This window comes from Podarcis pityusensis (assembly GCF_964106645.2).
Source record: "Podarcis pityusensis genome assembly, chromosome: 8".
Taxonomy (NCBI): Eukaryota; Metazoa; Chordata; class Lepidosauria; order Squamata; family Lacertidae; genus Podarcis; species Podarcis pityusensis.
The window spans coordinates 81108019-81133069 of record NC_138033.1 but is presented as its reverse complement, the minus strand read 5'-3'; the positions used below and the strand labels follow the sequence as shown (position 1 = coordinate 81133069).

The 25051-nt window shown below is 49.1% G+C and overlaps 1 protein-coding gene across 2 annotated transcripts in view; it reads right to left on the bottom strand.

Moving 5' to 3' along the window:
* Positions 1-512: 512 nt before the first annotated feature.
* ALPL (alkaline phosphatase, biomineralization associated) overlaps positions 513-25051 on the bottom strand; it is a 56105-nt gene continuing 31566 nt past the window's right edge. For both annotated transcript variants that reach the window (XM_081017436.1, XM_081017437.1), the window contains exons 6-12: positions 23517-23692; positions 13065-13208; positions 11791-11860; positions 8907-9041; positions 7898-8089; positions 2666-2785; positions 513-1717 (exon numbers count right to left, since the gene is read on the bottom strand). In XM_081017436.1, coding sequence (XP_080873562.1) covers positions 1446-1717; positions 2666-2785; positions 7898-8089; positions 8907-9041; positions 11791-11860; positions 13065-13208; positions 23517-23692 — 1109 coding nt within the window. In that variant the 3' untranslated portion in view covers positions 513-1445. The remainder of the gene's footprint in view (positions 1718-2665; positions 2786-7897; positions 8090-8906; positions 9042-11790; positions 11861-13064; positions 13209-23516; positions 23693-25051) is intronic.

The window sequence follows — 25051 nt, the reverse complement described above, 5'->3', positions numbered from 1 at the left end:
GCAAGCTGCGTGCAGAGAGGAGAGCCAGCCCTTTTCCCAGCCCCAACGCCACGGCACACCACATGAGCATGGCTCACGCCACATCAAACAGAGCCCCTCATCCTCCTCTCAGCACAAGTTCTCTGCCACTTAAAAAAACAAAAACTTCAGAGTTCATTTCTTTAAACATACAATCAAAGGTTTGCTCGTTGCTTTAAACAAAAGCATAGGATTTCAAATGCTGCAGAATTTGTGGTGCTACAACCAATGACCGCTTAAAACACACCCACCCCACCTGGTTTATCATTCAGGCATGATTTTGCTAAGGGTTAGGTGCACACATGTGGCCAGCGCTTTTTTTCTTTAAAAAAAATGTACAGGGGTACTCTCATTTTCCTACTAATATTGAAATACTGCCCCTCCATGAGGCCAAACTTAGATTCACGAAATGTTTAGGGGTATGTATACCCCCCGCGTCCCCCCATTAAAAAAAATGCTGCATGTGAACAAATCAAGCTGAGCATTCCTCTGGTTATTTGTTTGTTTTTGTGTTTTGTTTTTTTGTTTGTTTAACTGTTTTTCTTCATACACACGCACACCCACACCCAAAAAGTGCTCCCGGAGCCATTTACAAAAAGCACTAATAAAATACGTGTGAAAAGAAGAAAAGGGGACTGGGAAGGAGGAGGGGGGAAGCAAACTAGGCGCAGGAGTCCTTCGAATGAAGGAATGGAAAGAGGTTCAAGGAGAGCGGAGCCCAAAAGTCTCCCAGAGGAGAGTCCTGGTGCGGCCCACCGTCTCTCTTTCTGCTATGTAGCCAGATGGAATCAGCTGCCCCCATCGTTGGGAAAGAGGAACAACAAAGTTCAGAGACCTGTGGGGCAGGGGACCGATAACCCTCTGCTTCTTTGAACTTAAATTTCACGGCTGGTTTTGAGCTGGTTGATTGGTGGAAGAACTCCCACTGCTCACAATATAAATCAGGAATAATGGATTGAGAAGGAAGAGCGGGTGGTTTTTGTTTTTTTATCTTTTAGGGGTGCCTGCCTTTGCAGAAGGAAGGAAGGAAGGTGACAAGCCTTTAAGGCAGCAGGCGGTTAAAACGTTCTGGTGAAGTAAGAGACACTTCAGCAAAGAGAAGGAAAACAAAAAACGCAGAGCACGCCCTTCCCAAGCAACAGAGCCCTATGGCGTTCTTATCTTCGTTGAGGAAGTTGACAGAGAAAATATCTCAGAATGTCAGGCTGGCGTTGCTCCTGGAACATCCAAAACAAACAAGTGATGTTTGACCCAGTGCCCCCGGTGCCTTCGAGCCTGGAATGGAAATTCCTAGCGGTTGGTCAGTCGCAGCAAAGAGGGGCACTCCGTCGCTGAAACCTGAACCCCATTTCCAGAGGCAGGTTGTGGAGCCCCGGACGCTGTGCGGTTGGGCTCAACTGGCAGAGGAGCACTCCGAAGGCGAGCCTTTAGAACAGCAGCCTGAGCAGAGCGAGGGAGAAGAACATTGGGGTCACGGCGAAGAGTCCCGACGGGCTCCTTGTGGGTGCTCCGGAGCGGCAGTGGCCCGTGTTCTCGCCAATGCAGGCGGCGTAGGCCATGACGTGGGGGATGTAGTTCTGCTCATGGACTCCGTGGAGGAGGTGCGCCATGGGCCCCTTGGCGAAGATGGCCACGTCTTCCCCTCCATGCGTCTCCATGCGCATTGGGACGGCGGACTGAGCCTGGTAGTTGGCATCCGCTAGAGAGGGAGCGGGGAAATGGAGGAAACACTTATCAGGGTGCGTTTTGTGGGAGGTGATCCATGAAAGGCAGTCAAGTACAACATACCTTGTAATGCTAGAGAAGACATGTGAGGGAATGTTTGGTCCAGCCAGTCGAAACTTCTTGTTCCTCCTGGCTAGAGCATCCTTCCTTTCGCATGTGATAGAAGGTGGGCGTGACCTTACCTGTCCAGGTAACAAAAGGACGAGTCACGCAGCAACCTTCCTCTTTTTGACTTCCTTCGCCGTTTGACCAGCTTCTTCGCTAGGACTGCTCTGCTCGCTCTCAGCTAGCAGAAGCACTGGGATCATTCCCCCATATGGGGTAGATCCACATGTACATATTTGTAACTAAGTCTGCCTTCAGGAATCCAACTGTGAACTGATGTGAGTAAACTTCTTTTATTGAATTTGAATAAGATTGTCATGTCTTTATTCTTTTAAGATGGATTCAAGGGAATTTACAATTCACCAGGAACGTACAATTCAATCTGAGACAGACTGAATTGTGTAATAGTGAGAGGCTCACACGAGCCTGCAACCAGCTATCTGCTGTGCATATAAAAAGGGGAATGTAACTCTGCTGCATAAAGGAGCTTGATAGCGCAAGTTAGGAAGGATATTAATAAACAATATATCCTCTCCTGCCACCCTGAACATTCCCACACATTTCTCTCTATTAAAGTTATTAGACTTCTTAGCCACTTTGTGCAAGGAAAAAGTCTCGAAGCGACTGAGTGGTATGAAACGCAACCTGATAGAACCAGTGAAGAGTTAGAACCCATCTTAAAACTTAGAGCACTGCCCCCCCGCCCCCGGTTAGAATTACCACCACCATTATGGCAGAGTGGAAGTGGAGGGAGGGGGGTGTAGGCAGGGGTGACTGGGGGTGGGGTGGGGGTGTCCCCTATAGGCCTGGGACTCACTGAAGTTCACTGTGGACACGTTCTCTCTCTCTCCATCGATGACTCTGTACCCGGGCCCATTCCCGTAGAGGATGGAGGTGAAAGGTTTCTTATCTACGTCACTCTGCATCGGGGCCAGACCTAAGTTAAGGGGGAAAGAAGAAAGGAAGCACTAGACAGACCTTACACAGCCACTAAAATATTTATTATCATCATCATCGTTGTTGTTGTTGTTATCGTTGTCATCATAGTTTAATAACTGTGAATTTGTCGAATCCTCTTTTTTAAAGTCACCCAGTGTGGTGGCCTGGGACTCGGGCTCAGACTCGGAACCAGAGGAGTCTCAGTCGGCACCGGATCCTTTGCCTCAGGCGGCACCTGAACCAAGTCTGGGGCCTGATTCTAAAGAGCCCCAGTCTGCACAGCACCAGCCGGGCCGAGTCAGGGGCCTGAGCCTGCCCTGGCTCCAGATGCGGGGATTACCTTGTTGCCTTCACCTGGGCGATCACTTACAGCTGCTCCACTTTTGGGTCAGGGGAGGCTGAGGCGGCCCCTAGGTCTAGCAACCCACCCACGTCTCCCGAGCTGCAGAGACTAAGGTCTGAGAGAAGGAGAGGCCTGAGTACTCGCAGGAGGAGTGCTCGCCTTCGGGCGAGACAGAGAGGTGAGTCACCAGGGGATCAGGACCAGCCATTACCCCGGCAAAGACAAAAGGCTGTCGGACCCCACCCCAGGTTGCGGGAGCAACATTGCTGTTTGCTAGAACCTGCCTGAGACCCTGTGCCTGGTTTCCTGCCTCGTGGCCTGCCTTGGCCCTGTCGGACTGACTCCTCGCAGAACCCTTGGATTCGGGACCAGACCTGGACCACGTTGCTCAAGTTACCCTGGGCCCAGCACACCCAAGCTGTGTCAGGGACGGTGCTGAGGACGGCTGCACTGAGGAAGAATGGTGGGAGCCACCCCCTCCCCCTGCTCCTGCTCCTGAATCTTCCCAGGAGTAGGAAGACAGTATAGATTTGGAACAGTGGTTTTCCAAGGGGCACAGTTCAGAAGGCAGAAGCTGGGAAATACTGAATGGGGAACAGCTAGAAGAACACTGGAAAAGAGAGAGTTAATAGATTCACAGTCATTGGACATCATTCCTCTGCTCTGCCCAAGGTCACGAAGAGCTCAGAAAGTCTCAGAACAGAAAGCGCAGAGGGTACAAGCTCAAGATGTAGGAATGACGTAGATTAATAGGGACGGGGGGGGTGATCCTTAATTGAGAGCACCACCATTTCTAGGAGATGTGTTCTTTGTTCTCTCGCTGTGATTATTAAAGATTCTAACTGGTAAGACCTTCCTTTTGTTTGATCTTCTTATCTACTGCCACGGGAGGAGGAAGCTGATTCCCCGAAGCCTGACAGGTTGGTGGCCGTCGCTTCCTGTGATCTGCCATGGATGCTTTAATTGAGATTCCTGCATGGCAGGGGGCTGGACTAGTTGGCCCCTGGGTTTCCTTCCAACTTTACGATTCTATGATTCCACCTCCTGTGGGAAGGAGTTCCGCAGTTTAACTATGTGCTTGCTACATGAAGAAGGACTTTCTTTCCTCCGTCCTAAGATTCAGCTTCATTTAATACCCATGAGTGCCAGTGTCAAGTTGAGAGGGAGAAAAGCTTTCCTCTGTTCACTTTCTCCAGGTAACACAGTGGGACACCCACAGTTCAATGGCATTTTACTGGTGTTTTATTGAGCAACGGGTCCTTGACAGGATGACAGTGCATTGGTGCGACAGATAAAGGTAAAGGGACCCCTGACCATTAGGTCCAGTCGTGGCCAACTCTGGGGTTGCGGCGCTCATCTCGCTTTATTGGCCGAGGGAGCCGGCGTACAGCTTCCGGGTCATGTGGCCAGCGTGACAAAGCCGCTTCTGGCGAACCAGAGCAGTGCACGGAAACACCGTTTACCTTCCCGCCAGAGCGGTACCTATTTATCTACTTGCACTTTGACGTGCTTTCGAACTGCTAGGTTGGCAGGAGCAGGGTCCGAGCAACAGGAGCTCACCCCGTCATGGGGATTCGAACCGCCGACCTTCTGATCAGCAAGTCCTAGGCTCTGTGGTTTAACCCACAGTGCCACCCGTGTCCAGAAGCAGGTCCCAAATTAACCAGGACATTAAAGGCATGACAACACTATGGAGTTATGGGATTTGCACTGACTGGAAGTGGCCCAATGTTACCACCCCAATGTTTTTGCAGGCATAAACAGTCTGGGAAACGGGCTTGGGTGTGAATGCCCTTATAGCATCGTGAGCACAAATCACCTTCGGAGAATGCAGCCATGTTCCCCGACAATCTTCGCTTCCCCGGGCTAAACACACCTGGTTCCTCTTAGCCTTTCCAATCTTTGTTTGAAACTCTTCTAGTTTGCCTACGTTCTTCTTTAAGTGCAGCGCCTGAACTGAACACAGCACTCCATACAAGCTCAGAGTAATGCAGAATAAAGCAGAACTGATGCTTCTTGCGACTTGGAAACAAGAGTTCTGTTAAACCAGCCTAAAAATCGCATTAGCCTTTTTGGCTGCTGTGTCACACTGCTGGCTCATGTTCAACTTGTGAATTGCCAGACAGGTGATAGGGCAGCATATAAATACTTGATATAAATCAATTGCGGTGGGGGGGGGTGGAATTATGTGGAGCATCCAAGAAGCTCTGGGCAGGAACATCTTCCTGATATATTTTTTTTAAGGTGATAAGTGATTAGAGCCATGTAGCAATCCCACTTGCATTTCAGCAAGGCAGGGCTAGGTGGCAATTCCTGAGAAATAGATGCCCTGCCGGTTTAAAACATTTTAACAACAACAACTTTACTTATACCCTGCTCAGCTGACTGGGTTACCCCAGCCACTCTGGGAGGTTTTGTAAGGTTTAACCAAGTTCCAGCGTAAGAAAACTACATTAAAAAACCAAACATTAATTTTTTTTTGATACAGGGCTGCCTTCAGATGTATTCTAAAAGTTGTGTAGTTTTTTTTTTATCTCCTTGACATCTGGTGGGAGGGCATTCCACAGGGTGGGCGCCACTACCGAGAAGGCCCTCTACCTGGTTTCCTGTAACCTCGCTTCTCACAGGGAGGAAACAGTCAGAAGGCCCTCAGAGCTGGACCTCAATGTCTGGGCTGAACAACGCGGGTGGAGACACTCCTTCAGGTCTACTGGGTCAAGGCCGTTTAGAGCTTTAAAGGTCAACACCAACACTTTGAATTGTGCTCGGAAACGTACTGGGAGCCAGTGAAGATCCTTTAGGACCGGGGTTATATGATCCCAGTGGCCGCTCCCAGTCACCAGTCTAGCTGCCACATTCTGGATTAGTTGTAGTTTCCGAGTCACCTTCAAAGGTAGCCCCACGCAGAGCACATTGCAGTAGTCCAAACGGGAGACAGCCAGAGCATGCACCACTCTGGCCAGACAGTCCGCGAGAAATGATTAACCATTCTGCGCTGAATTTCATGGCACGCAGCAGTGTTTACATTCCTCTGCAGTTCGGCTTCTGCCAAAAAGTTATTAGTTTCCCTGTCTTCTGTGGCAAGAGTATGTAACTTACACAATTTATGTAATTAATTAGATAAATTGTGTTGTTATTACGTTATTCCACACCATTCATTTCAATGCCAAGGAAACACAATGTAAATGGGGCAAAACAATGTAATCCATTTCGTACTGTTTGCAGACTGAAAGCAGCAGCGGCAGCAGTGAACGCCTAACTGATTTCTGCTACATTGATTTCTGTTCCAAACACGGGACAAGTTCGTGAACCTTGGTAATTTCCACTCCTGTTTCTGTTTTCATGTGAATTTTTTGACATCCCTGATCGTCAGCAGGGGTCCTGTTTTGCTGCAGGAAAGCGGAATGAATCTGAAATGCGCATGAAGTTTTTTTTAAAAAAAAAAAACCTAAAACCATGCCTGCCTGCTAGGAGTTTTTAACTCTGCTCTGGGAAATATTCCAAAACACTGTAAATGTTAACCACAAATGTTTCTTTGAAAATTAGCTGTGGAGAATGCTCCAGCAAACCCTCAGGGGGTGCATCTGCAATTATCTTTACAGAGAATAAGTATGTGGACAGATCCACAAACACATGCCCGACACCCACACGGGACACCCACTTCAGTCGGTCATCTCCAAGAACAAGGCTGGTTGATGTGAAAGCAGAAAGATGTCTGGAGAGCACCTGAAACTCTTTGCTTGTAAGGCCACCCGCCCAAGATAGGGTTGCCCTGTGTCCGGAATTTCCCAGACATAGCTGGGAATCAGATGTCGGAAACAGGGGCCGGGTGTCAGGGGCTGGACTGAGGAGGAATGGTGGGGACCACTGCCCCCCCTTCTCCTGAACCTTCCAGAGAACAGGAGAACAGTATAGATTTAGAACAGTGGTTTGCAGAAGGGCATAGCTCAGAGGCTACAGAGAGGAAATACTGAGAGAGGAACAGCAGGAAGAAGCAGCAGCAGGGGAGAGACAGCTGACAGACTCACTGTCTTTTGAAAGCATTCCTGACCCCACCCTCCCAGGACCAGGCGGGCATTGAGAGTAGTAGAACAGAGAGCTCCAAGGCAGAAAGCTCAGATCAGCCAATGTAGGGATGACTTATAATAGGAGAGACGGAGGGGGTGGGACTTGACTTGGAGTGAAGCCATTATTACAGGAGACTTCATTGCTTCTTCTCTCTCTGTGAACATTGAATAAATTACTTGGTAAGACTTCTTCTTGTTTATCTGCTTCTTGGCTGCTGCCGTGGGAGGGGTAGGATTCCCTGAAGCCTGACACTGGGTGGAAATCATTGAAATGTCTGGGAAAATATGGGCATACAGCAACCCACGTCGGTAGTGTTGTTTTGGGTGATTTCCCTTAAAAATAGCTCAAAAATTTCTTCTTTTTAGATTTTTTTTTTAAAAAAAGCACAACAACTTGGGCAACCTGAGGCAAAGCAGTTACCTGCCCCTCCATTCCAATGACAGTAACTGACCAGCTTGGTAGTTGAATCGTACTTCGGTACTGCACCTTTCTCTACATTAAAACAACAACAAAGAGCTCCACATTTTCAAGCTGCAATGAAGTGGGAAAAGACGATGGGAACAGGGGGGAGATGAAAACACTACTGCGACTCTTAAATGTCAAGAATGGCCCCTCCAGGTGGTTGCAAACTGCGACCATAGGGCATGTTTAACCTCTCATCTACGCTGTGGGTGTCAGCTTGTGTGCATGTCAACATACCAAAAATGGGATTGCCGCGGGGCGTATACCCTCCAAAAGTGAAGACGTGGGAATGATCTGCAGTAACCACGGTCAGGGTATCCTCAGAAGAGGTCATGATATCAGCCCGGCCAATTGCCCGATCCATTTCCACAGCTTCATGCAAAGCCTGCTTTGCTTTTCCTTCGTGGTGTCCATGGTCAATCCTGCCTCCTGCGGAAGGAATTATTAGAATCAGAAAACTGTAAGAAGCGCCCCAATTGTCCTCTAGTCCCAACCCTTGCAATGCAGGAATTGCTGCTGAAGAATCCATGGCAGATGGCCATCCAATCTCCGCTTAAATATCTCCAGCAAAGGAGAGCCCACCAACACTCAAATATTATCATCATTACTAAAATTGAATTTGTACTCTGCCCTTCAGAATTCGATTCTGAAATTCCCAGGGCAGTACATAACAATATGTTAGGATACACAAATTTATACAAACATCTTCCATAAAACCAGCAATTTATATAAGAAAACCAGCCACCAGAAACCAAAATCAGAGACAATCAGTCCTTAACCTGTTTCATATGTTGTTGTTTTACCGCCAACAGACCACAGTCAGAATCCAGTTTGTTTCAACCATGGTTTGGTGTTATGTGTGAACTTGGCCACGGTTTGCTTGGCAACCCCACCCCAGATGCTCACCGAGCTACAAAGGCACGAGGGCAAGAGCAGCTGGAAAGCAAACCATACTTTGAAGAAGCAAACCATGGTTTGTTTGTCTGTGGGGCAACTCATGGCTTGCTAAACCAACAATGGCTTAAAAGAAACCACGGTGTTGTGTTGTATATGAACCAAGGGTTTCTTCATTCCTTTGGTGCTTTAAGAATATAAGAAGGTCCTGCTGGATCAGGCCAATGGCTCATCTAGTTCTGCTGTCACCCTCCACAATTGCTGCATAACTGGCCTTTGAATCAGCATGCAGGAACAGTGGTCCCTCCTACGATGGTCCCTTGCCTTCTCCACACCCTCTTCCTCCTCTCACCTTCTACTAGAAGGAAGAACCCAAGAGGGTTCTTCTGGAGGATTTTGAGGGCCACCTCCACCATTTCCGTCAGGGAAGGGTCTGTCTCGTTGTTCCTGTTCAGCTCGTACACCAGGTCAATCGGCTCAAAGAGGCCTGCGGACGAAAGCCAGAGGTGTGAGTGACAGCCTCGTTAACGCTCATGCTCCATTCGAGTCCCTGATCTCACTTAAATATTGTTTTTGTCTGTGTATTACATGTTTGCATTTCTCCACAACGCTGGCATAGCATGCAGCCATCCTAGACAGGGCCGGCTCTAACATTGGGCAGAGTCAGCTGGCTGCTTCAGGTAGCAGGTGCTAAGGGTGTTTGAGGCACACATGTTGCCTAACAATATTTATTATTATTTATTATTAAATTTGTATACCACCCTTCATCAGTGGATCACAGGGTGGTTCACAACATAAAAAAAACACAAAAGACATACAGTGGTACCTCGGGTTACATACACTTCAGGTTACAGACTCCACTAACCCAGAAATAGTACCTCGGGTTAAGAACTTTGCTTCAGGATGAGAACAGAAATTGCATGGCGGCAGCGGGAGGCCCCATTAGCTAAAGTGGTGCTTCAGGTTAAGAACAGTTTCAGGTTAAGAACAGACCTCCGCAACGAATTAAGTACTTAACCCGAGGTACCACTGTAATAAAATAAGAACGAAAACAAATCAATAATCTCCCACTCCCACAACACATGTAAAAGGGCATTGGCTGTTAATCAGGCAAAGGCCTGGTTGAAGAGGAACATTTTTGCCTGGCGCCTAAAGGTGTATAATGAAGGTGACAGGTAAGCCTCCTTGGGGAGAGAATTCCACAAACAGGGAGCCACCGCAGATAAGGCCCGTTCTTGTGTTGCCACCCTCAGGACCTCACATGGAGGAGGTAATTAATAGGGAAGTAATAGGAGGGAAGTAATAGTGCCACTGTATTCTGCTCTGGTCAGACCTCACCTGGAGTACTGTGTCCAGGTCTGGGCACCACAGTTCAAGAAGGACACTGACAAACTGGAACGTGTCCAGAGGAGGGCAACCAAAATGGGCAAAGGCCTGGAAACAATGCCGTATGAGGAACGGCTAAGGGAGCTGGGCATGTTTAGCCTGGAGAAGAGGAGGTTAAGGGGTGATATGATAGCCATGTTCAAATATATAAAAGGATGTCACATAGAGGAGGGAGAAAGGTTGTTTTCTGCTGCTCCAGAGAAGCGGACACGGAGCAATGGATCCAAACTACAAGAAAGAAGATTCCACCTAAACATTAGGAAGAACTTCCTGACAGTAAGAGCTGTTCAACAGTGGAATTTGCTGCCAAGGAGTGTGGTGGAGTCTCCTTCTTTGGAGGTCTTTAAGCAGAGGCTTGACAACCATATGTCAGGAGTGCTCTGATGGTGTTTCCTGCTTGGCAGGGGGTTGGACTCGATGGCCCTTGTGGTCTCTTCCAACTCTATGATTCTAGGATTCTAGGTACATGAAGAAGGACCTCAAATGATGGACATAGAGTCCAAGTTGGTTTATATGGGGTGAGGAGGTCTCTGAGGTATTGCAGTCCTGAGCCGTTTAAGGGCTTATAGGTAAAAAACAGTTCTTTGAATTGGGCCCAGAAACTAATTGGCAGCCAGTGCAATATGCTCAAACTGCTTTGCCATGGCAACCCAGCCGCCAAATTCTGCACCAGCTGAAGTTTCTGAGCCATCTTCAGAGGCAGCCCCATGTATTGCAGTAATCTAAGCCTCCTGGTCAGTTGTTTGGGAGCTGCAGAAGCTTTCTTCAGCCCGAAAATCACAGCGGCCGATGCCAACAGACATCGGCACACTTAGGGATCAGCAGAGTTTGTGCAGCTTGCGTAACAGACCTCAGCAACTCAGCATTTTGGCTAATCTACTTTATTTACATATAAGCACACACGGAGCACTGCAACATGGCTCCCTCTCTCTCTAGCATCAGACAGCAAAATGAAAGAACATCCTGTCTCCATCACTTTCCACTCTGTGGAGTCAAAATGTATACAGTGGTGCCCCGCAAGACGAATGCCTCGCAAGACGGAAAACCCGCTAGACGAAAGGGTTTTCCGTTTTTGAGTTGCTTCGCAGGAAGAATTTCCCTATGGGCTTGCTTCGCAAGACGAAAATGTCTTGCGAGTCTTGAGATTTTTTTTCCGCTCCCCCCCCCTTTATCTAAGCCGCTAAGCCTTTAATAGCCTTTTAGCAGCTAATCCGCTAAGCCGATAAGCCTTTAATAGCTGCTAAACCGCTAATAGTGCTAATCCATTAAGCCGCTAATAGGGTTGCTTCGCAAGACGAAAAAACCGCTAGACGAAGACACTCGCGGAACGGATTAATTTCGTTTTGCGAGGCACCACTGTATCGTCATGTGATAGACAACAATCCCATGACTGCAATCACAGAGTAGGAATTCTAACAGTTACCAACGCATAGACAACAGTAGTTAGGTTGTCTCTGTCCAGACAGGGGTGCACCTGGGCCACCAGCTGAAGCTGATGGAAGGCACTCGGGGCCACTGAAGCCACCTGAGCCTCGGGAGACAGCAAAGGATCCAGGAGGACCCCCAAGCTACATACCCACTCCTTCAGAGGAAGTGTAACTCCCTCAAGAGCAGTCAGCCTCCCATCTATTTGGTCTAGGAAACCACCCACTAAGATTGCCTCTGTCTTATCTGGATTGAGCTTCAGTTTGTTGGCTCTCATCCAGTCCATTACTGAGGCAAGACCCTGGTCCAGTACTTCCACTGCCTCACCTGCAGATGAAAACGAGAAGCAGAGCTGAGTCCCATCAGCCTATTGCTGACAACATAATCCAAAATTCTGGATCACCCCTCATGAACTAGAAACTCACCCATTAAATAGTCCACCTTGTTCAGGTCAAGCTTCATCAGTTCTGTCCGATTCCACACATAAAAGGCGTTCTGGGGGGGGGGGGGAGAGAGAGAGAAGAATCAATTTGCCACTGAGGAGCACCTTTGGTGGTCGTCTACTAAACTGGTGCAGTGATGAGGTGCAATAGCAGTACTTCCAAGGGATTGTATGGATCATCAAGGCCACTGGGCTTGTTTTCATGACTATAGTAGAGTGTGAGGATGACCAGGAGGAGAACTGGGACCAAACAGATCCCCAACTGGGATTGCCATTATTGTTGTGGGTTTGGGGGGATCAGTCTGGGTGATGCCCCCAGTCCTTTCCAGTTCTTGGGGTCCTATAAAAGGTAAAAAAGATAAAGGACCCCTGGACGGTTAAGTCCAGTCAAAGGCGACTATGGGGTTGCGGCACTCAAATCTTGCTTTTCAGGCTGAGGGAGCTGTTGTTTGTCCACAGACAGCTTTCCGGGTCATGCGGCCAGCATGACCAAACCGCTTCTGGCACAACAGAACACCGTGACCAGAGCACACGAAAACACCATTTACCTTCCCGCCACAGCGGTACCTATTTATCTACTTGTGCTGGTGTGCTTTCGAATTGCTACGTTGGCAGGAGCTGGGACAGAGCAACGAGAGCTCACCCCGCCATGGGGATTTGAACCACCAACCTTCTGATCGGCAAGCCCAAGAGGCTCAGTGGTTTAGACTACAGTGCCATGAGGTCTTATATCCAGTGAGGGTTAGGATCTAAGAGAAGATTCTGTTGCTGAACTGGTTAGACAGGTTTCTTTGTAAGTCATTGACCTTAGCTGTCCATATAAGTGTCCTGATCAGCATCCCAGAAGAATGAGCCACAAGAGCTACAACTGAAGGATGGTTCCCTCCAGGCTCATGGACCCCACTCTCCTTGCTGCTAGGTAGGAGAACAAGAGACAGAGAGCGGAGCCGGAAACAGGTTGGAAGCTGGAAGACCAAAGACCTGCTTGCTCTGTACTGGACCCCAAGGAGCAACTGATGGAGACGCAAGATCTGTTGGGGCGTCAATGCCGTGAGCATCTCATGCTCAGGTTGGATATTTGTGTGAATCAAAACGTATATTCTACAGACACCGCAGCCTCTGCCAACCTTCACCCCAAGGATATCAAACTCTGGGAAAGCCCCTGGCTGCTCGAGATTGGGGTGGGGTGGAACATCATTGCAATCATAATCGCCACTCCAGACTTCACCGGGAGGGTTCCAAAAATGCCCCATTTACCTTATCCTTTGGTTTTGTCTTCCTCCATGCCTCAATGAGGTTCCTGCCATCCAGCCGAGTCCCCCTGAACTTCTCCTCATTCGGATATTCCACATCGCTGGTGTTCTTGGGGAACATGTACTTCCGACCCCCTCCCATAATCACCTGAGCAGAAGGCAAGGAAAGGAGTCTGTTTCTACCTGGCATGCAAGGTGAGTATGGACATCACAGTATCGCTTGGATTGAAAAGACTTTCAGAGCGGCTTGCAAAGCTTGAGGCTGCAGTTGGAAGAGGACGATGTGCTCAGCTGAGATAAAAGATACCAGTGGCTGAGCCAAGGCCATCCTGCCTCCTGACTGGGCAAGGCTTTGGTGCAGGGCCACAGGCCAGTGGTGAGACACGTGAGGAAAGCCTCAGGTTCAATCCCTAGGAAAATGCAACCTGTGGTGTTGATAGAAGTAGTACGACTCACGCAACACGTTGGCGACTAATATACACACAAGAATTACCAAAATAATTATACATTCTTTATCAACCTTCTGAGAAAAATACAAAACCTTGTGCAAAGCCACAGAGACTTACGAACTACCCAACCTAAGATGAGCTTATAATGTCTGGTTTCAATGGATTTTTCAAATGCTTTTGTTTTCTATATCTTTTTAGGCTTTGCACAAGGTTTTGTATTTTTCTCAGAAGATGGATAAAGAATGTATAATTATTTTGGTAATTATTGTGAGTGTATCAGTCGCCAGCGTGTTGCATCAGGTTCAATCCCTGGCAGAGAGTTACAGAGCGGGTAAAAAAAAAAAAAAAAGGTAAATGACCCCTCGACTGCTAAGTCCAGTCAAAGCAACTATGGGGTTCCCTCGCTTTCAGGCCAAGGGAGCCGGTGTTTGTCCACAGACAGCTTTCCAGGTCATGCAGCCAGCATGACTAAATTGCTTCTGGTGCAATGTGACACCGTGACGGAAAACAGAGTGCACGGAAACGCCATTTACTTTCCCGCTGCAGCGGTACCTATTTATCTACTTGCACTGGTGTGCTTTTGAACTGCTAGGTTGGCAGGAGCTGGGACAGAGCAACAGGAGCTCACCCCGTCGCGGGGATTTGAACCACCCACCTTCCGATTGGCAAGCCCAAGAGGCTCAGTGGTTTAGACCACAGCGCCACCTGCCTCCCTAGTTACAGAGCAGGCTGGCTGGAGTGCTGCTTCTCTGCCCAAGACCCTGCAAAGCTGCTGCCGGCCAGAGCAGCAGGTCCTGAGCCTGATGGGCAACAAAGCAGCTTAGGGCATCTGCGTCCTGCCCAGTTCTGGCACTGTGTCTACTGCAGCGCCCGACAGGCTCCCGCGATAAGGCAGGCGAGCAACCGGGAATGCGAGTCAAGGTGGACAGTTTGTTCCAGTGTAAACAGAACACCGTCTGACTCAGCAGGGTGTATCTAAGGACCTTTCCATGTTCTGGACATTTTATCATGCCACTTTGACTCTGGGACGAACGAGAACACCTTGGCTCCAGTTTTGTGGGAAAACTGCAGGAATTGTGGTTGTAAGACGTGGATAAACAAACCTCCCAAAATGAGGTTTCAAAGAACCTCCTCTCTCATTCTGCTCAGTTTCCACTTTGCACCGGTTCAGACAGAATAAGAAAGGTGGAGTGTTAGAATGTTAATAGAAAACTTGGCCCAAGAAGGGAATTGCTGAGCAGGCACTAGAGCATAGCTGTCAAGTTGCAGATTTGAAAATAAGGGACCAGCAGCCTCGAAAATAAGGGATCAGCAGCCAAAATAAGGGATTTTAGTCAACCAGCTGAAATACGAAGTTAAAAGGGACCAGATAATTTGGGAGAGCAGCGCCGGTTTTTAGCCCTTCGTTTCCAGAGGTTGCTGCTCAAGACACCAGCTGATGAAACGCTGCAATTAAATAACTACAAGCAGCAACCACTTTTTGCGCAAAACGAAGCCCAAGCTATGAAGATGCTGCTGCAGTTCTGTATCTTCTCTCTCATGCTCCATCTGCAGCTCTCAGTTCCATCAGGTGGGGTGGGAGGAAGGGGGGGGGAATAGCGCCCGAAGTAAACCCACAGATCAGACCATCTATGCTACCCTACCACTGCAAATCTATGGGAGAAGCGCTTGCGGTCCTTCCTCCGCTTTCCCCCCTCTATGGTTAGCCCTTGGAACACCTGCCCGCGCCTCCGCCTCCTCTCTCTGAACTGCTTTCTCTATGGTTGCCCTCACTCTCCTCTCAAGGCTACCGGGGGCCGAGGCTGGTGAGAGGAGGCCGGAGGGGGCCGGGCTGGGCAGCCAAGCAACACAGTTGAAGCCTCCCTCCTCCCTGGCCAGCAGGGAGGGAGGGAGAGGAGCTGCTTCCTTTGAAACCCAGGAAATTTAAGGGACATCATCAATAAGGGACAGCAGCGGAACACGGCGCTGGGATAAGGGAGTTTCCCGCCAAATAAGGGACGGTTGACAGCTATGCACTAGAAACATTTTGAAAGGGAAGGGAAAAGTCTAAGGAAAGTCCTACATCTGGTTCATAAACCTCTGCAGGTTTAAAAGAGATGCTTCCCAACTGTCTCTCTTCCTGCAATCTGTCCTTTGCAGGCTCTCTGCCCAGCCCAATAGGAGCTTAATTCAGCTGGGCTGCATCTGAGAAGGCCTGCGACGGAGAGCCTGTTTATTTGACCACAATTACGTTTCTTTGCTGGCACTCCAACCTCCTTCGATTTAGGGTCTTAGAAGGTGAATCATCCAGTGCAGCAGAACTGGGCCAGGTTGTGGGGTGGGGGGAAAGAGATTTGAAGGGGAATATTTAATTACACACCCAACAGAATTGGCTCGCCCAACATGTAATTATTGCAGAAGAAAGTTAAAATTATTATCTTCTTTTTTTTTTAATGGACATATTAAGCTGCTTAAATAACAGGTTCAGCTTTTTGCTTTATTTTTGCCATGGGTTTATTTGAAGTAGAGAGACACACCCACCCCTATTTATTTACCCCGGGGGGAAATGCGGTGCCGGGTTCCATCGGACGATGCGAGCGGTGAAAGGAGCCCGGAGACTGACCTCTGTCGCTCAAACCATGGGGTGGCTGGGGCCGCTGGGGCAGCCTGTTTGCACTGCCACGGTTGCTGCAACCAAGCTAACATCTCCCCTGGCATCGCCAGCTGTTCCTGGGCCAGTGCTGTTTGGAGGGCGCCCAGCAGCGCTCCAGGCGCCCGCAGGCAGCAGGAATGCGAGGTCATGCCTGGCTTAGCCAGACCTTTGTGGTGGGGGGGGAGCATTCTGTGGGGTTTGTGGCAGGGTGCGGCTGGCCCTGCCCAGTCTTCTGGGCCCCAGCACCTCTCTTGCACAAATCTATGTTTCGCACTCGTGCCTCACTGCTGTCCTTCCTCCTCCACCAGCCGCACGGGGACCCAGCACCTTCCGCAACCTGCCAGGAGAGCGCACGGTTTTGCCCAGTGAGAAATCTAATTCCATGGCAAGGCCTCAGAAAAGTGGGAGTGGGAAGCCAGCTGAGTTTCTGAGCTGCCTGGCTCAGCCTCCTCTGGGCAACCCAGGAGCCCCCATGTGCTTGCATAACATTAGGGGCTTCTAATAACTGGCTTCCTTTGCCTGCGCACTGCAAAACGCCTCTTCACCCAGAGGAATGAATGCCACAGCGAGCGGCCAGCACCGCATTGAAACAGGCCTTTCCTCCCCCCCCCAACTCTCCCCCTTTTTCTCTCCTGCTTCAGCTGGAAATTTTTCGCCCTGGGGGTATATATTTCATTCTGCATTTGTTAGATTAAAGTCCTCCGAGGAGCGTGGAAAAAGCCCTGCTTCTTCATCCGGAAAATGCCATGCCACCAGGTTCATGGGCACTAGGAAGATCCTGATTGCATATTGATTACTTTTAAAGGCTGAAGAGTTTAAAAAACCCAAAAGACTCTGCATTATACTGAGTCAGACCCTTGGCCTGTCTAACTCAGTGTTGTCTACACTGACCGGCAGTAGTGGATCCTCAGGGTTTCAGGCAGGGAAGTTAAGAGGAAAGTTTGTGTCTTTAAAAGATGTCTGGTGGTTGCTTCATCAGGTATGGCAGAGGGAAAGGGTACCCCTGAATCAGGCATAGGCAAACTCGGCCCTCCAGATGTTTTGGGACTACAACTCCCATCATCCCTAGCTAACAGGCTCAGCGGTCAGGAATGATGGGAGTTGTAGTTCCAAAACATCTGAAGGGCCACGTTTGCCTATGCCTGCACCTTCTGATCAGCAAACCCAAGAGGCACAGTGGCTTAGACCACAGCGTCACTCGTGTCCCTGAAACCTCTGAATTGCGAGCTGTTGGGGAGCAAAGGTTTAGAGAAAAGATAAGTCAGAGGCAACAGGAAAGTTTATACAATTATGAGCGGCACAGAGAGCAGCACTAGAACTCGTGGCTATCCAAAGAAGCTGGCTGCTGGAAGAGTGAAGACCTATAAAAGAAAGGACTTCTTCATGTAGTGCGTGGTTAAAACTATGGAACTCCCAGCGGCAGGAAGCAGCGATGACCACACACTAGGATGACTTTAAAAGAGGATTAGACAAATTCATGGCGGAAGAGAAGGTCTTTGACAATGGCAGATCTTGGGGTCTCAAATTTCAGCGGCGGCCTGGGCAATGCCAAAATTTGGCGTCCCCACCCTGCCTCAAGCCTTCCATTCTACATCATAGTTGCAGCACTGCTCTGCACCCGATGCAACCAAACTGGTCGCGTCCCCCTAAATCCACCTCTGGGTGGCTATTCTCTGCATTTTGAGGGCTGTAGTGTGGAAGAGGGAACATGCTTGTTTTCTCCTGCTCTGGAGGGTAGGACTCGAACTAATGGCTCCAAAGACCTACATTGGCTCCCAGTATGTTTCCAAGCACAATTCAAAGTGTCTGTGCTGACCTTTAAAGCCCTAAATAGCCTCGCTCCAGTATACCTGAAGGAGCGTCTCCACCTCCATCGTTCTGCCCGGACACTGAGGTCCAGCGCCGAGGGCCTTCTGGCAGTTCCCTCATTGCAAGAAGCCAAGTTACAGGGAACCAGGCAGAGGGCCTTCTCGGTGGTGGCACACGCCCTGTGGAACACCCTCCCATCAGATGTCAAAGAGAAAAACAACTACCAGACTTTTAGAAGACATCTGAAGGCAGCCCTGTTTAGGGAAGCTTTTAATGTTTAACGCATTACTGTATTTTAATACTTTGTTGGAAGCCACCCAGAGTGGCTGGGGAAACCCAGCCAGATGGGCGGGGTATAAATAATATATTATTATTATTATTATTATTATTATTATTATTATTACAAGAAAAGAGATTCTGACTAAGTGGGAACGGTCTCCTTCGGAAGGTTATGGACTCCCCTTCCTTTGAGTTTTTTAAGATAGCCGTCTATCATGGACACCTTGGTTAAGATTCCTGCATTTCAGACCAGACCAGCCACACAAGGCACCAAATGGGTGCCCAGCTACAACCCGTCATCCAACACCTCCATTGCTGCCCGCAGAACCTCCTGTGCGAACATCGGCCCACAGAGACATCAGCATCGCCTCTAGGCGCTGCTGGCACCATTCCACCACCAGGGGGAGCTGTGTCCCCTCCTGCTGTACCCACTGCCTGAGACAATAAGCATTGATTGTGCTTTTGGGCAAGCTGTGCCAGCTGGCATTGGGTGCCCTGCTGTGACGATGCAACCGATGCGCTCTGCTACAATGGCCCAGATAAAAGATTAACGCACGGCACCACGGCGCATCTTTCAAGCTTCTCTTCGCCCTGAACGTGGAGTGCATCTGCAGAGAGTTGCCCTCTGGCCTCCTGGCATTCTCTCGCCCTTGCCAGCTTCCTGTGTTTGGGGGAAACGGGCCTGGGAGGTGGGGGCTGCTGGCTGGGTCCTCGAGAGAGTGGGCCTGAATAGCAACAGGGGCTCGTTGCCCGAGTGCCAGGTGCAGGCAGGGACTGGGAAGAGGCCACCCTGCTCACTCGCATTCTCTCGCCTCTTTGGTTTGCAAGGCAGAGGACGAGAACAGCTGTTGTGGGAAACAGAGACACAATTCAGACTCTCTGGTCCGGCGTGAAGGAGGAGGAGGAAGGGTCTGCACTGCCGGAGACTTTCTTGGGTTGCATTCTCAAGGGCCTCCCCTCTCGCCCCCCTCAGAGCCGCCGATTCGCACAACTTTTCCACTCGCAGCTCTGAAAGCTTTCTTTGAGCTGATCTGCATATAGTTAAATCAGCTGCTTGGGAAACGCCAAAAGCTTCTAACCTCGGTCTATCCTTCTCAGCCAGCCAAGAGCCTGGCTGTTGTTCCAGGCAAGGAATAGATGAAGTCACCCATTTGGGGTTTTCCTCATTTTTCCAATCTCTACTTCTCCACATTCTCACACCGCTTTGCAGTTTTTCGTTAACGTCCCCGGAAAATTTTGCCAGTATCCGAATGCAAATTTCTTCTAGGCTACGTTTTCCCCCCATGCAATTACCCCTAAGGTTTGCCAGCAGATTTTGGTATGTCCTTTCCACTAATGCATTTCCCTTCAATATAAACTTTTATCCATCAGGAACATTTGGCATTGCAAAATTCAGAGAAGTGGGGCTTTTGAAGAGTAGCTGCGATTAGGTGTGTTTATTCTTTCGGGAAGTACAGATCCCGAACCAAATTCCTTTCCCACCCTCTTCCAGATGAAATATCTGTGCAACTGATAAAACATAGGGCTGTCACCTGATTCCTCAACTTTTATACAGCCCACCCCTCTAGCCATCTGGGCTAGAGATTTTAGCTTTCAATAAAAGGGAACCAAATCAGGACAGCAGTAGTGTATCTTCCACAAGAGCAGGATTCAAGGGCAGAAAGATGATCCTTTATGCACAACCAAGGAAACATTGTGACTCACAGGGAGACAAACCGCTTCTTGGTTTAACTTCCAAGATTTGCAAAGAAAGTTGCAATGCAAGGCAAGAAGGGAAGAAGGGAAGAGGAAGAGGAGGAGGAGGAGGAGGAGGAGGAAGAAGAAGAAGAAGAAGAAGAAGAAGAGGAGGAGGAGGAGGAGGAGGAGGAGGAGGAGGAGGAGGAGGAGGAGGAGAGAACCACATTTGCCTGAAAGAAACAGGAGGTTTTTCTGTGAATGTTGTGGGATGGGTGATTCTGTTTCATTCATCCCACCCGTTTTTCAGCTCATTGCAAGACAGACAGACAGAGAGGTTTTTCTCCCAAGACCTAGCCAAGTCTTTAGATGGTAATTCACCCCACAATCTCTAATTTAAGGTGTTTCCTTTTAAAAAAGAAAGATTTTTGTTGTTGCTGTAAGACTCCTCATGCTTTAACCAATTTCAATTTGTATATGTTCTATGCACCATGAAGCGTTGAGAGAAAGAAGGCAGGCTTTTCCCACCCACCCACCCTAAATGAAAGATCTGAGGGGAGCTGGGGGCAGGGATTAAATATTCTGTCAATTTTCCGCTTCCCTGGCTTTCTAAATTTTCCAGTCTTCAATTCAGATCTCCACATCTCCACAGCAATTTGAGCTGTTGTTGTTTCGATCTTTGTGAAAATTCATCAGTATAATCATAATCAGAATAATAAACAAGGTTCTGCAAGCAATTTCCCCAGAATAGGATGCATTTTGTTGTGCTTATTGTTTGCTTGTAGAAGTGCCTTGCAAAATCTGGAGAAGTGTGAATTTTGAAGGACTGCTGTGCTTCAAATATTGCTTCAAGAAGTACGCCTTAGGGAGCTTCTCATCCAAGGGTACAAATGTAAGATTCACATCCATTGCTCCGCCCACTTATGCACCACTGTCATGTGATCCTGGAAAGGTTTCCCACGAGGTCATGTGACCCTTGAACTCAGCCTAGCATACCTCACAAGGTTAGCCTGAGGATAACATGGGGTTAGGGAGGCCGTTTTCAGTCGCCCTGATCTCCTTGGAGCAGGACTGAAAATGCAATAAATCCACCCAGAGCTGGATCCTCCCTTTTGTGTCCCTCTCGCACCCACCCACCTTGGCTCTCCGAAATAACTGCTTGCTACCGAAACCAGAGAGCGAGAGTAACGCCCGAGGAAGGGCCGTGGTTTTCCACGTACGGCATAGTACATTCTGCACAAAATAGAATAATTATTAGGCTTGCGACAGAGCTTGAGCTGTTCTGCAGTCTCAGGAGACAGTGCTGGGAGCTAAATGGACCACTCATCTCAGGGGTGGGGAGCCTTTAGAAACCCCAAGGGACGCATTGCCTTCTGGGGGGGTTGGCACATGCCAGGGGTGGGGCAAAAGCAGATGGAGCAATTGATGTGAATTTTTCCCTTCGCGCAGTAGGCTAGTTTCCACGCATCCCTCTCTGGCCTCCATTCATGCAGGCAAGAGGCATTATCTGAGTCCAGGGACAGGTACCAGTCAGGCAAAAACATTCAGGGGGAAGACCATTGAGGGGTGGGCCCTAGGGACAGGGCTGGGGAAACCCAGCCAGATGGGTGGGGTATAAATAATAAAATTATTATTATTATTATTATTATTATTATTATTATTAATCCAAGGGCCCAAATTCCTTCATTTGCTGTATTTCCAGCCCGTCTATTCCCAACAAGGAGCTCCAAGTGGTGTACAGTGGCACCTCTGGTTGCGAACGGGATCCGTTCCAGAGGCCCGTTCGCAACATGAAAAGCCCACAACCTGAAGCACCGTATCTGCACAGGTGAGCAGCGTGATTTGGTGCTTGTGCGCATGCGTGAAGCATGATTTAGCGCTACTGTGCATGCACAAGCAGTGAAACCCGGAAGTAACCCAGGTCACCACGGGACGCAACCTGAAAAAACGTAACATGAAGCAAACGTAACATGAGGTATGACTGTATATCGTTCTGCCTCTCCTTGTTTAATCCCCGCAACAGCCATCCTGCGAGGTAGGTTAGGCTGAGAGGCAGGGACTGGCCCAAGGTCTCACCCAGGGACCTCTACAACTGAGGGGGAAGAGAGCAGGATGGTGGAGAGTTCGGAAACTAAGCCTTATGAGGAATGTTTGAAGGAGCTGGGGATGTTTAGCCTGGAGAAGAGAAGACTGAGAGGAGATAGGAGAGCCGTCTTCCAATATCTGACAGGTTGTCACATGGAGCGAGTTTGTGGTCTCCTGCTCTGGAGGGTAGGGCTCAAACCAATGGCTTCAAGTTACAAAAAAGGATCAACTTCCTGGCATTAAGAGCCGTTTGACAGTGGCACGGCCTCCCTCAGAAGGTGATGGACTCTTTTTCCTTGGAGGTTTTTAAAGCAGAGGTTGGACAACCATCTGATATGGATGCTTTAGCTGAGATTCCTGCGTTGCAGGGGGTGGACTAGATGACCCCTAGGGGGTCCCATCAAACTCGACAATTCTAGGATTCTATTATTCTAACCCATGGGTAGGCAAATTAAGCCCCAGGGGCCGGATCCAGCCCAATTGCCTTCTAAATCCGGCCCGTGGACGGTTGGGGTATCAGCATGAGTAGAATGTGTCCTCTTATTTCAAATGCATCTCTGGGTTATTTGTGGGGCATAGGAATTTGTTCATCCCCACCCTCAAAAAAATATAGTGCGGCCCCTCACAAGGTCTGAGGGACAGTGGACCGGCCCCCTGCTGAAAAAGTTTGCTGACCCCTGCTTTAACCACTACATTGGCTCATCAAAGAGAGATAGAATCACCCCAAATACGCTGTGATTTCATTTATATTCCCCACTTTTGGTATCCATAGAATCATAGAATTCTAGAGGGACCCTGAGGATCAGTGCTTTTTTCTTAAAAAGTAAAATAAAAATGTTTAGGGGTACTCTCATTTTCCTAAAAAGGGACCCCTGACCGTTAGGTCCAGTCATGGCCGACTCTGGGGTTGCGGCGCTCATCTTGCTTTATTGGCCGAGGGAGTCGGCGTACAGCTTCCAGGTCATGTGGCCAGCATGACTAAGCCGCTTCTGGCGAACCAGAACAGCGCACAGAAACGCCATTTAATTTCCTGTCAGAGCGGTACCTATTTATCTACTTGCACTTTGACGTGCTTTTGAACTGCTAGGTTGGCAGGAGCAGGGACCGAGCAACGGGAGCTCACCCCATCACGGGGATTCGAACCACCAGCCTTCTGATTGGCAAGCCCTAGGCTCAGTGGTTTAACCCACAGCACCACCCGCGTCCCTATTTTCCTACTCATTTTCCTACTCATATTGAAATACTGCCCCTCAATGTGGCCAAACGTAGATTCACAAATTGTTTAGGGGTATGCATACCCCCATGTCCCCCTCCCCAAAAAAGCATTGTTAAGGATCCAATGCCCTGCAATACAGAAATATGCAGCTTTCCCATATGGGGATCAAATCTGCAACCTTGGAGTTATCAGAACCATGCTCTAACCAACAGAGCTATCCAGGTCCCCTCCACCCTGTCCACTCTTCATTGCCCTTCTTCCCCTCTTATATTAAAACCGTTCCGCAGCTGTTCTTGGCTGACCCGCGCTCACCTCAATGTCTGGGATGTTTTCGAAAAGCTGGTATGCGATGTCTTTGCAGCCTTGCTGGATGGCCTCAGGGGGCATCTCGTTGTCGGAGTACCAGTCCCGGTCGGCAGAGTGAGCATAGGCCGCGCTCGGCGTGGCATGGTTGACCCGCGTTGTCGTGACGATGCCCACAGATTTGCCTGGGACCAGAGAAGCAAAGGAAGCGCACCGTCAAGGCAAAGATGCGCTCTTCATCCTGGAGGCCTGGAGGCCGAGGCTTTCCAGGGCCGACGGCATGAACTTTGGCAAAACTCAGCGGGCACAGAAGCCAAGCTCAAAAAAACCCCTTCTGGGCAAGACGCCACCAAACTCCCTCCCCTCTTCTCCCAAGCTAAATGACCCCTCTCACATCTTGGGCATGCAACGGGGTCAAACCGTGCTGCTGAAAACACATTATTCTGTCTATCGACACAGCCGGTTAAACATTGTTCCGCTCTGCGGAGTTAATCATCTTGCCGAGAGTGATTTTTGGCTCTCCTCGCCTGTCCCTCGGAGCCCACGGAGAACAAGCAGAACAACTGCGCTCTGTGTCTCCTCCAGATCATCCCTTCGCTTTTCGCACTTCCTTCCTTCTCCCCCACCGTCTCTCTGCACCAGCCCCATGGGGGCAGCATGGATAAAGGCAAGGCCAGGCACAAGCCTCCTTTGTAATTGGAGCTGGGGGCACACACCCCCGTCGAGGGGGAACCCGAGGGTTTATTTTTAATCGCGGTTTCCAGCTGATCCATGGAAAGAGGCGCTCTGTTTGGCAGAAAGAGAGAAAAAGTGGGCAGAGAGGTTCCGAGTGTGGGCACCTGCAAATGTCAGGCTTTGATCTGATTTTGTTCCAGCTCACACCCCAAAATCACAGTGTGACCACCGAGGCCACTCAAACCAGCTGGGCCATGAAGGGACAGCGATCAAACAGGTTTCTCTTCAGACATTTAACTATGGACTCATGTCCAAAACGTTGGATTGGTTGTTGTTTTTTCAGCATCAACAGAATGCATTTTTCAAAAGCAATGTTTTCTTGGCATTTTCCATCTGTTTATTCATTTAAAACAACAACAACAACAGGAAGGATCAGAGCCTTTGGCTCCTCCAAAACATTTCAGCGGCGACGATAAAGAGGGCCGCTTCTTTGAGCAGCGTGACTTAGCGCTTCCCGTTTTATAAATATCCTGGTGGAATTTTTCTCATATATGTATAATCACACAGATTTTCTATCATGAACAGATGTAACGCAGAGGTTGCAGGTTCAATCCCCATAAGGGCCAGCTGTCTATTCCTGCATTGCAGGGGGTGGACTGGAATTCAGCATTTCCCAAACTTGGGTCTCCGGCTGTTTTTTTTGGACTACAACTCCCATCATTCCTAGCTAGCAAGACCACTGGTCAGGGATGATGGGAATTGTAGTCCGAAAACAGCTGGAGACCCAAGTTTGGGAAACACTGATAGATGATCGTCAGGGTCCCTTCCAACTCTATGATTCAGACCTTGTGCTACGCTCATTTCAGGCA